This window comes from Schistocerca serialis, chromosome 5, assembly GCF_023864345.2.
Source record: "Schistocerca serialis cubense isolate TAMUIC-IGC-003099 chromosome 5, iqSchSeri2.2, whole genome shotgun sequence".
NCBI classification, from domain to species: domain Eukaryota; kingdom Metazoa; phylum Arthropoda; class Insecta; order Orthoptera; family Acrididae; genus Schistocerca; species Schistocerca serialis.
Window position 1 is genome coordinate 360,792,177 of NC_064642.1, and position 15,196 is coordinate 360,807,372.

General features: G+C 45.4%; 1 protein-coding gene across 1 annotated transcript in view; it reads left to right on the top strand.

Moving 5' to 3' along the window:
• The first annotated feature begins 2,243 nt into the window (after positions 1-2,243).
• LOC126481688 (protein patched) overlaps positions 2,244-15,196 on the top strand; it is a 156,650-nt gene continuing 143,697 nt past the window's right edge. Inside the window, exon 1 of the mRNA XM_050105629.1 lies at positions 2,244-2,737. Coding sequence (XP_049961586.1) covers positions 2,576-2,737 — 162 coding nt within the window. The 5' untranslated portion in view covers positions 2,244-2,575. The remainder of the gene's footprint in view (positions 2,738-15,196) is intronic.

Below are 15,196 nucleotides of genomic sequence, written 5' to 3' on the forward strand. Positions count from 1 at the left end.
GCCGCGGTGGTCTCGCGGTTCTAGGCGCTCTGTCCGGAACCGCGCGACTGCTACGGTCGCAGGTTCGAATCCTGCCTCGGGCATGGATGTGTGTGATGTCCTTAGGTTAGTTAGGTTTAAGTAGTTCTAAGTTCTAGGGGACTGATGACCACAGATGTTAAGTCCCATAGTGCTCAGAGCCATTTGAACCATTTTTTTAGTTAGGTTTAAGTAGTTCTAAGTTCTAGGGGACTGATGACCTCAGCAATTAAGCCCCATAGTGCTCAGAGCCATTTGAACACTCGGATGTTGATGGACTCGATCCAGCGGAGTGCCTCTTGGGATGCTTGATGCAGCTTCTCAATGCCACCAGGGAAGCGTCTGATAGGACAGTCACTCACAGTGTGGCTCATTGTTTGGGTGTCACCACCGTCACACACACTGTCACTTGAAAAGCCCCATTTGTGCATGTTGTATTTGCGCCTACCCTCTTCAGTCCGATATCTGTTTAATTGCACCCACACCTCCCTTGGTTGGTGGAAGCCTGGAACTGGAACTGTTGGATTGTCTACAAGTTCGTGGTTTCTGGTTCTTGTAGCTTGCCACTCACGTCTCCACTCTGCAGTCCTGGTCAAATCCTGTGGATAGCATTTGGACTCCCATTTCATATGCTTGTCTTCCAGATTTGAGGCGTTTCCTGGGCAGTGATAGCAAATCGTCATGAAGAGGGATCGAGTTGTTTTCAGAAACTTGCTGACAGAGCTTGTAAAGAGCAGCCTTTCGGCGGAGGTCTGGTGGGCAGATGTTTGAAAGCACTGGTAGTCAGCGTGTAGGTGTAGACCGGACTGTACCACTAATTACTCTCATAACTGAATTCAGTTGGACGTCTACTTTAACTTCGTAGGCGCTTCGGAGCCAAACTGGTGCACAGTATTCTGCTGCAGAGTATACCAGCGCAAGGGATGCTCCTCGGAGGACTGATGTGGTTGCTCGCCATGTACTGCCTGCCAGCTTTCTCACGAGGTTCACTCGTGTTTGTATCTTCTTGGCCAAGTTGGAAAGGTGTTTTTTGTATGTTAAGGTTCTGTCCAGAGTGACTCCCAGGTATTTTGGGCTTTCGTTGCATCTGACTGTGCCAAGAGGACCGAACTGTGGGGTGATCTTTGCTGATGAAAGACGATTAGAGAAATGGAACAGGCTTACCTCGATTTTAGAAACTTTTTATCGTAATGTATTGCCCACTCCAAGGAATTTTTACCATATGGGAGTATAAAAAGTGCAAGCTAATGTATACTACAACAAAAATGTATCTTAACGTGAACAGGCCGTCTGATGATGAACCTGTCGGTTCGAAACTGATAACGGCGCTGTTTATGAAAATAAGTAACATTCTAAAAAGTGGCATTGTCATCTCTGCAAGAATCAACCTGCATTAGTTGTGTTAATCTGTTTATCGCACAGAATGGCAAATAGTGTACGCTTTGCTTCGAGAAAGACTTTACTCCTCGCAAAAAGGCAAGAAAAGGCCTCGGACAAGTGTTTCGCGCGCCGCGTTCGGGACATTTCTATTGCCGGTTTAAGCTTGTCGTTTATCAATGGTCGTCCTCGGACGGCAGCCGGCGAACAATTGACATGTCCACCTCTGCCAGGTGGTCCGTGGAACCACCCACGACAGCGGCGTCCGTTTCAAAAGCGGAGCGGTGACTTCGCAAGACAGCGTCGGAAGCCGTCAGGTGCACAATAGCCTGGCTCGCGACTAGGTGGTCGTAATTTCGAGAGGGGGGTGGAGGGAGGAAGGAAGGACACGTGTACGGCAAAAGCAGCGGTAGGTACGCGCCAACATGCGTAGTAGCCGGTGGGAGCAGCTATTTGCTGCACTAATGGCAGTGCCATTTGGGCCAGTCACGAGCGAGCGGGTACCGCTGGCCGCGGTCTCTCCCTCTCTCTCTTTCTCTCTCTCTCTCCCCCGGCCGGGAGGTTTTTGTGAGCGCGCTCCGTGACGCCCGCCTCGGGGCCAGATTTCTCTGTCCCGCCACCACGTGTGTGGTCCAGCGGCGCGGGCGCTGGCGCGGGCGGCGGCGGGGAGCTGGAGGAGAGTGGGGCGCCGCGGGGAGGGGAGGGGGCGGCCTCGGCGCAGGTTGCCAGGCAACGGCCGCGGCGCCAGCCAATCCCAGCGCTCGGCCATCTCCGGCCGCCGTCGGCCGCCGCCGAGCTGCGGAGCGAGGAGCGGCAGAGAGCGGAGTATACCAGAAGGAAGTCGCAGGCGAACGCGCATCAGTCCGGACCGAAAAGCGCGTAGCGGACGTTCTTCTCAGTGCTTGCGACAGTGCGCGTCGTTTGAGAGGTAGTGCGGTGCCGCGCCCGCGGCGATCGTAGTCAGTCACGGTGCCGGCTTCAGGGAGCAACCGTCGCGCGAGCCAGCGGGTCGCGTTTCTGTTGGGACGCCTGCCCCCCGGCGCGAGGGCGCGTGTGACGGCAGAGAGTGTTGTCGAGTGCGGAGCGCCGCCACCACCCGCCTAAATGTGGATACTGGAGGCTGGCGGCGTGCAGTGGCTGCTGAAGCGGACGGCCGAGCTGCCTGCCCCTCCGCACCGACATGGTGAGCGCGGCGGCGACCACGACGACCGCGACTACGACGACGACCTCGTCCCGGAGGGCGTCCTCTTCTTCGTCCTCCTCGAAGCCGCCGACGGATCCGGACCTGCTCGTCAGGCCTAGCTGGACCGACGCCGCAGTCGCGCTCGCCCAGGTCGACAAGGTAAGCGCAGAGCGCCAGTGGCACAGTAGTTGCGCGTGCGCGCGGTGGGGTAACGGGTTATAGGGAGAGGGCCGCTGACCCGTGCTGCCAACAGCTGGCGCGCGGCACACATACACAAGGACGTCTCGCGGCCGCCGCCACTGGCGGAGCCGGGCTGCGCTGTTTAAATCTCGCGCACTGCCCTGCACGTGTGCGCAAGTGCCGATGCGCGGGGACGCCAGTTTCCTGGCGACTGGCGAGCGTGACACGCTTGCGGCGGCGGCCGGGACCACCCACGATCCACGCCACACCGAGGCGAGGCGCGGTGCTTTCTTTATGGAAGACTCTCCCGGCCCTCCTCCGCGGAGGACAAGAAAACGACAAAAAGGCCGCCACTCTGTCTTTCCCAAACTGTTGTGACAGGCGACAGGCGGCGCTCTGGCACTCTCTGCAGCTTCCCAATTGCCTGACACTGCAAAAAAAAAAAAAAAACCGTCTCCACTTGTCAGCTCCTCTCGACGTCATGTATTGAGAGCTTCCGCTCTAAACCTCCAGTTTTGAAGTCATCCAAGCATAAATCCGGCAGCTTACCGCACAAAATCACACTAATTCGTTCATTAGCGGTTTTCTTTATGCCCCTGTACCCCAAAGTTGGCTGACGAAGCATTTAACTTAACGTAGCACCCAACTTTCCGAGTGTGAATTTACATACCTTATCACAAACCTTAGAAAGCCACTGTCATGTGGCAGGACTTTGCTAAGTTGAACGTTTTTGCGGAGAACACGGTGCAAATTTAGTAGCAACACCCGTTTTTCCCTTTCATTTAAGTTTCTAATTCAACATAATAAACCTGTCCAACATAGTTAATATTTATGTTCACTTAGTGCTGTGAAAAATAAGAGAAAAATTCCACACAGCTCGTACATAAGACCTCTGCTACACTATCAAAGATCTGCGACAAATATTTTATAAAATAATGTTCGTTTGCATGGGCATTTACTGCAGCAGCTGTCAAAATCAATTATTATTCGTTTCTCCGTCTTAAGCTGACTGCCATTAATCAAAGAGAATTTTACACCAGTCGCGTTTCAAATTGGATATAAATGTTTGTGCATTTTTCGTTATTTTAGATTCCAACCAGTATTTTGTTTATAAAGTAGATGTGGCAATTTGCTTACGGTATTTCAGCCTCTTGTTTACAAATTCTCCAAAATACTGGAGAATATGTAAACAAGACACATGAAGACCGTAATTAAATCGCACACCAACTTTATAAACAAATTGTTGGTTTTAATTTAAAACAACCAAACTGGCAGAATGACCACAGAAGATGCTTTGTAAATAAAAGCAAAACGCCTCTGGTGTAAAATTATCTTTATTTAATTCCAGTAATGTTAAGAAGGAAAAGCCAATAATAATTCCTTTTATAAAATCTATGACCACACTGTAACTTACAAAATACGTCAAATATTTCATAAGAAGTCTTTTATAAACAATCTCTGACAGATTTATTTTAGACTGTAACACGGTTCTAAAAGATTTACATTGCGGCACATGCAGACGCCGGTACATAATCCATTCTCTACCCTACTTTGACACTTCCGCGGTTTTTTCCAACACACATTGCGTCTCCTCTGTGATACAGGCCAGGAATGTGTTCTTTCTCATCTCTATGTTGCGTGCTGACGCCTTTGACCACATTTAAACTAAAAATGCTCGCCGTCATTTGATTGACTGTGTCACTCAGTCTCTAACTGCAAAAGTAAATGTTATTTTTAGTCAGTTGTTGTTGTATTTCTACACTGAATATTTCATTAAATCATAAATTTTCCAGTTTTGTTTACATTTGACCCTCGCTAAGCAGGAAAATGCCGTCTTTGTTGGAGATAAGTAGATGTAATAACAGCTTTCTAAACTACGTCCTCACAATCCTCTTGCTCGTCGTACTAAAAGTGCAAGTATTAAGATATTTTGAAACGAAAATCAGGACCGTAAAAATAAGAACAAATCGACAAAAAATGCCACATTATGTAACCGAAATAGACTCCAGAAGTAGCATTTTTACTAACAGTGACAATGACTTGGTATATCCATCAATTCCTTTAATACACTGGAGACAAAATTGTTATGGATTTAGAGTATATCTCAACCATTCATCAAAAAACGAGAGATGAGCACATTTTTTGGCTCGGAAGTGTGTACCGTCACTCAACTTGTACTATAATATCTCTTGTAACCCTTCCTATATTTCTTGTTGCATTTCTAGTCCTCTGACAATTACTTTCTTATAAACCTTATTCGGTTAATATTCGTGCGATTTAACTTCAACTGGGCAGCATAAATTCACCACGACACTTGTTAAACTTAGTTTTCGCTTCTTATTTAGCTGTGATCGAGAGCAGCTGACATAATGCACTTGGAAATGGACTTCCTGGTAATTGCATATCATTATTGGACGCATATAGATTATATACTTCGAGGTATTTTATCATTTGATACCAGAAATTCATGATCCACACCGAAAACGTACTGCGAGGGTTGCCGTTCTCTTTTGTGCAGTATTGCACTTGTTTTGTCGATTTATACGTTTTAGAACGGTCCTTTCAGGACGGCAGCAACTAACAATTGTGTAACTTAGTGTGGAAACACCCCGCTGGCGCTGACGTTCAGCACTTCAACAGAATTATCGATTTCAATTTTCGTTTCAGTATTCAGTGTCAATAGCGTAGCACTACTGTTATTTGTGGTAAGCTTCGATGTTACTAAAAAAAACAGTGGACCTAGAGTTCTGTGAGAATTCATTCTTTCCAAGAAAAAGGGTCTTTCCTACATACCTGAAGAAAATATATCAACAGCGGTAACTTTATTTAATAATTTTATTTCGGTGCCTCATTACCAATCAGAGTTGTTGTTGGAGGTGCAGAGAGTCCACATCTATGGAGGAGTTCTAGCTGTGTACGGAAACCAGTTGGATATAGAAGTCTCTATAATAACACAAACGACTGGGTGACTTACGTAGTGTCGTGTATAGGACCCTGAAGATCGTGCCAGTGAGCCACCGAACCCGACAGCTAAATAAAATTATTGAATAAAATTACGGCTGTTAGTATCTATTTTCTTCAGGTCTTAGAGCAGGCGACTCCCCATTCCATCACACAAGATGGAATTACAGGACCTTTCCTGAAGTTTCTTGAGACACTTAGAAATTTCAGTAACTGCCTTGTTTAAGCAGTGCAGTAACTTTATTGACAGAGAGTTAGTAGCCAGTAGTGAACGTCAGCAGTCGTTAAAGAAGCTGTGTTACAATCATTTTTCGACATTAATTTACGAAGTTCGTGATGTACACGTAGTGAAGAGGAGAAAACATTGACGAATCGCTCGCCGTCCATTGAAGAGGAATCTAGGGACGTTTCGTAAAGAACAAATACATTTTTGAGACACTGCAAAATTTCAGTGGTTATTTTGTTCGTGCAAACGCAGTACCTTTAATATCAGGGAGTGAGTTTTTCCTGCACAGAATGTAAACAATCAGTATGGATTCCTCAGAAAACAGTGTTACAGTAATTTTTCTGCGTTAATTTACGAACTTTGTCATGTAAATCTTATGAAGAGCACAAAACAACGGTGATCGCTCGCTCTGATGGAGATCTAGCGAAATTTAGTGAAGGAGACATACACGTTTGAGACCCTGCGATATTTCAGTGGTTGTTTTGTTTTTGCATTCGTAGTAACTTTGCTGTCAGAGAGTGAGTTTGTGCCGATAGTTATTGTAAACAATCCGTGTAATGGTTCTTCAACAGTCGGTAGAAAACCGTGTGAGAATAACCTGCCATTTACAACGTTAGGCTAAGCTAGTGGAGAGCTCAAAGCGATCATGAACCACTCGTCGTGTTTTCAGGTGGGAGAGGAGGGGGATGGCTGTAGTTCAAATCCCCGTCAGGCCATCTAGTTTTCGTTTTCCGTGGTTTCTCTAAATAGCTTTGCAAGGTAAATGCCCAGGTGCCTCTGAAAAGGAAACGACTGATTCGCTTTCAGCCAGAGCTTGAGTTCCGTGTGTAATCTCATGGTTGGCGGGATTTCGAGACCGTAACCCTCTCTCGGCTGTAGTTGTAGGCAGGCTGGGCACGGCTCACAGTAGCTTGCTGGACGGGCGCCCGCCGCTGACTGGGCCAGCTCATGAATGGAGCCGCGGGCGCCTGCCGGCTGTTACGTAACGCTGACTGACATCAGCCCCCGCCAATGACGCGCGCCGACCTGGCCTCGAAGTGGGGACAGCCGCGCGGGTCCCCTCTTGCTATCTGTCGCACACGAATGCCGGATATTTGCCACGCCGGACGTTTGCCACGCCGGACGTTTGCCACACTTGCTCCTTCGCCAGGTAACGATCCCTCAGGTAAGGGCCGTCCTTCCTCGTGCTACTTCTGTCCGCTTTCAAACCGTCGTATCCACATCTTACTCGATACAACCAGTACGTAAGGGACCTTCTTCTTCGACATCTTGGCCAAATACAGGGCTTCTTTTCCGAAATCGAAATATTCACAACTTTTGGCAAACGAAAGCAATACCGACGGTTATGTCAGTATGTAATTAGTTCTGCCAAGTATAATATAAATCCCTCTGTCTCCCTACGATAGCTTCGTTTCACGCTTACTGATTGCGATAGAAACAGTCCATCGCCATGGGAGCAACAAGAAAGGAACGATGTAAAGAGAATGCGAATGTACGCTAATCATTTCTTCTTGATCACTGCATTTGTGCCTACTTTAATTACTACAACTGCATGCCCAAAAGACAATAAGGAAAGAAGAAACTGGTAATTGAATGTTTGAAAAGAAGAACGACATACTCCATATTAATTTACTCTCTAAAATGCGATATCCCTTGCGGTGAAACACGTGTAGCGGGACAGTATTCAAAACATGACTGAAAATACGTTCACTAAATGGAGATAAGAACATCTATGTCTGATATGTCATCTAAAGTCGACGTACAATTTTAAAATGTTAGAAATAAGGAAATGAAGTAATACAGGAGGGAAAAGCCCTAATTGTAATGATCTGCACTACAACAGAAACAAGAAGCAGAACTTAAGGAAAAATAATGTAATGTGTGTTCCAGTTCACAAACGACATTGAAGCAGGTAGCTCCTGTGACTTAGTATGGGCAGAGGCTATATTCTACAACCGGATTAAATTAATAACTGGCTCCTTTTACCGACCCCCGGTCTCAGATGAAACAATTGCTGAACAGTTAAAAGAAAACTAGAGTATCATCACAAATAGGTACCCTACTCATACAATTATACTTGGCAGTGACTTCAATCTACCTTCTGTATGTTAACAAAAATACATTTTCAGACCCTATTGTAGATAGAAAACAACTTCCGTAATTGTTCTAATGCTTTTTTAAAAATTATTTTGAACAATTAGTTCACGAGGCCATTCAAATTGCAAATGGTTACGAAAACACACTTGACCTCTTAGCCACAAATAATCCTGAACATCACGACGGATACAGGGATTAGTGAACACACAGTCGTAGCGAGGCTCAATTCCGTAACAAAGAAATTCACCAAAACTAAACACGAAATATATATATTTATAAAAGCAGCTAAAAATTCGGTTGACTTCTTTCTAGGAGACAGTCTCCAATCCTTCCAAACTATGTAAGTGAAAACCATATCTGGCTTAAGTTCAAAGAAATAGTATCAACAGCACTCGAGAGGTTCATACCAAATAAATTAATAAGAGACGGAACTGATCCCCCATGGTACACAAAACAGGACAGAAAGCTGCTGCAGGAGCACCGAAAAAGGCAAGTATAATTTAGACGAACGCAAAATCTCCAAGACTGGCGAAGATTTACTGAGGCTCGAAATTTGGTTCGGATTTCAATGCGAGATGCATTTAATAGTTTCCGCAATGAAATTCTCTCTAGTAATGTGGCGGAAAATGCAGAGAGATTCTGCTTCTATGTTAAGTAAACCAGCGGAAAAGCTCAGTAACTGATGATGATGATGAGGAGGAGGAGGAAGAGGAGGAGGAGGAGGAGGGGGAGACGACAAGGGACCCGACTCTTTCGGAGCAGGTAAAATCGTGGCAAATGTCCGACGTGGCAAATGTCCGTACACCGTCGCACACACCCCTGCCGTCAAAAACTGCACGCCGGCCAAAAGGCTTCCGAAGATACATTCAGTGTTGTGCCGAAATAGAGGAAAATGCCAAGCAGCTAACTGCAAACTCTGCAGAAGCGATTCGATGTTTTACTCTCAGTATCAGTTTCATTCACACATGACATATCGAAAGCTTCGGGTCAACGCTGTCAGATAGATGCACTATTTCTTGATTTCCGAAAAGCATTTGACTCAGCACCATATCTACGATTACTATCAAAACTAAAATCATACGGGATGTCAAGTGAAATTTGCAACTTTATGGAAGACTTTTTCGTAGGGAGGACTCAGCCTGTTACCTTGGTTAGAGTGTCATAGTCAGATGTAGAAGTAACTTCTGGTATACCCGCGGGAAGTGTTTGGGACTCTTGCTGTTCATATTGTATAGTAATGACCTTGCTGACAACGTTAATGGTAACCTCAGACTTTTTGCAGATGTCTGTGATGAAGTACTATCTGAAAGAATCTGCATAAATATTCAGCCATACCTCGATAAGATTTCAAAGGGGTACAAAGATGGGCAACTAGCTTCATATATTCAGAAATGTAAAGTTGTGCACTTCACAAAAAGAAAAAAACGTAGTATGTAGGACTATAATATCAATGAGTTAATGCTGGAATCGGCCAACTCGTGCAAATACTTGGGTATACTTTGTGGGAATATGAAACGGAATGATAACAAAGGTTCAATCACGGATAAAGCAGGTGGTAGACTTCGGTTTATTGGTAGAATAGTGGGGAAGTGCAATCAGGAATTGCTTACAAATGACTCCTGCGGCAGTTTCTAGAATATTGCCAAAGAGTGTGGGATCCGTACCGAACAGAACTAACGGGGGATATTGAACGTCTACAGAGAAGTGCAGCACGAATCACAGATCCGTGGGAGAGTGTCACAGATACTGGAGGAACGGAACTGGAAGACTCTCGAAGATAGACGTAAACTATCCGAGAAAGTCTAACCTGCTTTAATTGATGACTCTAGGAATATACTACAATCCCCTACGTTTCGCTCACATAGGAATCGCCAGGAAAAGGTTAGAATAATTACTGCACGCACAGACGTATTCAAACAATTATTCTTCCCGCGCTCCGGACGAGAATGGAATGGGAAGAAACTCTAATAACTGGTATAGAGGGATGTACCCTCTGTCATGCACCTCACTGTGAATTGCAGAATATAGATGTAGATCAGGCAAAGCTGTCCCCAACGCGAAAGCTTCTCCCTGTTCGAAATATTTTATCGTTGCCTTCCCCAACCCTTAAAATCATTTACCTGCCAATTATTCGGGGACCTGCAGTTTATTGTAGACTCAGAACGACGGCGACAGTGTCGTCAAGAGTGCCCGAGGGAAGTGTGATAGAACCGCTATTATTTTCTATATACGTAAATGATCTGGCGGATCGGGTGGACAGCTATCTGCGGTTGTTAGCTGATTTTCTTTTTTATTTTCTTTTTAAACTTACTGGCTTTCAGAACTTGTCCATACAGCCATCTTATCACAGGAAATGCCACATTACAATTGGTTTTGACAGTTAATGGTGCAGATATTACTTAAGATGTACCTTGTTACTGCGTAACATAGGAGTAACAAAGGGCTGGTTCGAGACAAAATAAGATTTAACAAGATTGTACGAAAACGACGAACACGTAACACAGGGGGGGGGGGGGGGGGTACACACTGGTCGTATACTGTAAAAATCCTACTATTAATACAATAAGAAATGATAAATTGACGTTGGTATACATTCGGGATATTCCCAATTCAGTCAACATTAATGAAAGTATATCTAAATTAATATTAAAATATTCTTCGTACGTCCTTCGAGAATTCTTTCAAAAGTACTGGATAGAGAACTGAATATCTGTGCAAGTCTCGAAGTACCACCTAGACAGACCAACAGAACAGTTTAAAAGCTTGTTTGCTGATGATGCTGTTGTGTACGGGAAGGTGTTGCAGTCAAGTGACTGTAGGAGGATAAAAGATGACTTAAACAAAATTTCTAGTTGATGTGATGACTCGCAGCTAGCTCTAAATGTACAAAAATGTAAATTAATTCGGATGAGTAGAAAAACAAACTCGTCCGCAGCTCGTGGTCGTGCGGTAGCGTTCTCGCTTCCCACGCCCGGGTTCGATTCCCGGCGGGGTCAGGGATTTTCTCTGCCTCGTGATGACTGGGTGTTGTGTGATGTCCTTAGGTTAGTTAAGTTTAAGTAGTTCTAAGTCCCATAGTGCTCAGAGCCATTTTTGAAAAACAAACTCGTAATGTTCGGATGCAGCATTAGTAGTGTCCTGCTTGACACAGTCACTTCGACTAAATGTCTAGGTATCAAGGTGCCATACGGTATGAAATGGAACGAACATATGAGCATTGTGATAGGGAAAGCTTGACATTCGGTTTACTGGGAGAATTTTGGGAAAGCGTGGAGCGTGGTTCGTCTGTAAAGGAGGCCACATATAGGACGCTGTAGTGCGACTTATTCTTGAGTACTGCTCGGGTGTTTGGGATCCGCACTAGGTCGCATTAAAGGAAGACACCGATGCAAATTCAGAGGCGAGCTGTTAGCTTTGTTATCAGTAGGTTCGAACAACACGCAACGGATTTTCGGGAACTCAAATAGGAATCCCTGAAGGTAAAGGCGACGTTCGTTTCGAGAAACACTGTTGAGAAAATTTAGAGAACCAGCATCTGAAATTGACTGCAGATCGATTCTATTGCTGCCAACATACATTTTGCGAAAGAATCTCGAAGATAAAATAAGATACATCGCTCTATTTGCGAGTGGGTCAGGAAAGGAAATAAATGGCAGTGACACAGGATAGTAAGTAGATACAGGTGTAGAATTTTCACATTAACAGACTATAATGACAGAAAGAAAGAAAAGACCGATTGCGGACTAAACCCTGCTTCTTTAGATTTGAAGGGTCAGGAAACTGAACTGAATTTTTGCTTGACGTAACAACTGCTACGACGGTGGTGTAGCTCCATCTGTATTCCGCCGCGTGTGTTAGACAAACTAATATTGTTTTTCCCCATTCCAGCGTACGAAACTAATAAATGTAAATTTATTTCAATATGGGTGATGATAAATTTAAATTAATACATTTTTTCTTAAAAGGAAATATTCCAAAATGCTAATCGTTTCCACAGTCAATATCAGGAACACTAAGTCGGCGTAAGTATATCAAATAATGCAGTGATTGTATTGCTTTCTTTCTAGAAGTGCTTATTGTAGGTTAACTTGACTCTCCAGCTGTAGGCACAGAGAAAAAACATGTATACTTGGATGACTGGCAGTGACTGTGAAATAAGTGAAATGTCCTAACGCGCTGCATTAAGAAACATACGTCAGTGTGCTTGTGGAATGTGAGTAATTTTGATGTCACCCTTATAGCTGTACACACATTTTAAGCAACGTAGCTGCTCGTTGTCATTCTTGTGCAGTTTTCCGCAACATGTGTGACGAACACTGCCTCTGTGGCGGTTTTCTGTGTTTATGACGACATATACTAAATGCCATTCCGACAATTTCCTCCAGCGAACACAGTAAGTCAAAATAACAAATCTACATGACTGTAATGAATAAAGGATAGTAGAATCTTTTCTCATAAATGTTGACATGCTCCAGTAGGAGTATATGTTTGTATTATCATTGCAGGCACTCTTATTCTGTTTAAAAATTATACACGTTCATCTAACTGTACAGACTATTTTGTTCACTATTTCGAGGTAAACAATATATCAGTAACAAAAATAGAGGGTGTTTACTGAAGCGTTACAAATGGATAACCAGCTAACCTTCACGTAAAAATAAATGAAAGTATGTATACATTTTTTCAGCGATTAAAGAATACATATAACATATGCCAATGGTACCTCGACGTTTTATATATATTTTATAATTAATGACTTGTACGTTGTTAACCTTTTAGCCACCAGGAATGTTTTCGCACTGTGTGTCAGGTAGAGGAAGTGTTTGCTTGAGAGGACAGGAGTGAATTCTGAAACTGATTGACGAACAGCAGGCCCATCGCATATTTGTTCCTTATTTCTAATTCCTCCTCCAAAGACGATAGCAATATTAATAATAAAATTAGCAGCCTCAGACTTTGCAGTAAAGGAGCTTCTCTACGGTAGTCTGCAACTCGTTGTCTGTGTCAAAGTGATGTTTTCATAGCCAGCGGTTTCCGTGAGCAGATACTAAACTCAGGAGAGTCCAGTTACGGCCTTTATTGTGAGTGATCAAACGCCTCCCATCGAAAACGTTGTAGGTGCGTCTCCATTGTCCCTGCGGAGTGCGGTTGAGAATTGTCATGAAGAAGGAAACGAATGACAGTTACTTTATATGGGCTGCTTGGCATCAGGCAATATGTCTCACCAGGTCCTCATACTTGTGGGAGACACTATTTTCTAGGTATCGTTACGTGATTATTGTGCGCTGTGATGTGATCGATGGGCACACTAGAGACACGGTCTAACACATCTGTGCAAAGCTTCATCAGATATTCACTGTGGTTTCCATTTCGTGCCCGGTCGGACCTTAGTTTCCGAATAGCCCTCGTAACATTCCTGAATTGGCCCGGCCTCCCAGAATTCCGACCTGAACCCAATAGAACGCCGTTGGGATGAGTTACAAGCGATTAGCGTCATTACCCTCCTTGATTTTGGCTGTAGAGCGAAGAAAAATGGTTTGTCATTCCTCCACAGACTTTCAGACATCACATTCAAAGAGTCTCGAGTAGAGTTCAAGCCGTCACAAAGGCGAACTGTGGACGTACCCCTATTTATGATCACTAATGGGTGTGCGGATACTTTCTGCTTGGTAGTGTTTGTAAGTCATATCGCAAGGCAGCGCCTGCAGGTGGCGCCTCGGACGGACGGCGGCGGCCGCGTCCTTCGCCTCAGTTGTGGCGAGGGCGTGCCCCTGGTGCGGTGCGGCTCCGCGCGTAGGCGTGGGCGGGGATAAGCGGCGGGTCGGCCGTGAGGCGCCGCGGGTGGTCCCGCCGGTGACGTCACGCCATTGTCACCCGGGCGAAACAGCGGCGCGCGGGCCCGCGGTAGTGCAGCAGCGAGGGGCTCTACCGCCCATTTCGGCCGTCACGTGACGTGAGGTGACGTGCGCACGCAGCCGCCCATTCCGACAACTAGTGTTTGTGCGACGGTGTCCGCACAGACAAATTCGTCCATAGATCCCTCGCTCGTCTAGAAATAGGAATACGAAGAGATTATAAGAGACTGTCTTGGCCACATGTTGCTTTATTAAAATACTCAGCATTGCCCGTATATGTAATTATTCCAATCTTCTATTAGTCATTCTCCTTCTTCTCTTTCTCTCTGTTCATCTTCTCCTTCACATCCTCTACGTCCATATCTCCTACAAGCCATCTCCCTATTCAACACTTCCATTCCCTCCCTCCCCCCCCCCCCCCCCCGCCCCTCTCTGTGTCCATCTCCTCCTCCCGACTCTCCGTGCCCGTTTGTTCTTATCCTTCTGTCCATCCTTTCCTTCTCCCTCTGTCCATCTTCTCCTTCCCCCTTTGCCCATCTCCTCCTATAGACCTTTTTTCTCCCCACGTTTACCGAGCGAGGTGGCGCAGTGGTTAGCACACTGGACTCGCATTCGGGAGGACGACGGTTCAATCCTGCGTCTGGCCATCCTGATTTAGGTTTTCCGTGATTTCCCTGAATCGCTCCAGGCGAATGCCGGGATGGTTCCTTTGAAAGGGCACGGCCGACTTCCTTCTCTGTCCTTCCCTGATCCGATGAGACCGATGACCTTGCTGTTTGGTCTCTTCCCCCAAACAATCCAACCCAACCCTCTCCCCACGTTATCACACCAACGTTTGGTTCTTATCCTCACAGTATTTATACTGAGGCAATATGCACATATACCGCTGGCGGTAACACCGCGTACACAAGGTACAAAAGGGCAGTGCATTGATGGAGCTGTCACTTGGACTCAGTTGATTCTTGTTAAAAGGTTTCAAACGTGATTTTGGCCACACGACAGGAATTAAGACTTTCGCCGAGGAATAGTAGTTGGACCTAGACCCATGGGACATTCCATTTCGAAAATCGTTTGCGAATTCGGTATTCAAAGATCCACAGTGTCAAGAATGTGCCGAGAATACCAAATTACAGGCTTTCCCTCTCACCATACACAACGTAATGGCTGACAGCCTTCACTTAGCGACTGAAAGCAGCGGCGTTTGTGTAGAGTTGTCAGTGGTGCCAGATAAGCAACACTGCGTGAAATAACCGCAGAAATCAATGTCGGACGTACGACGAACACATCCGTTAAGACAGT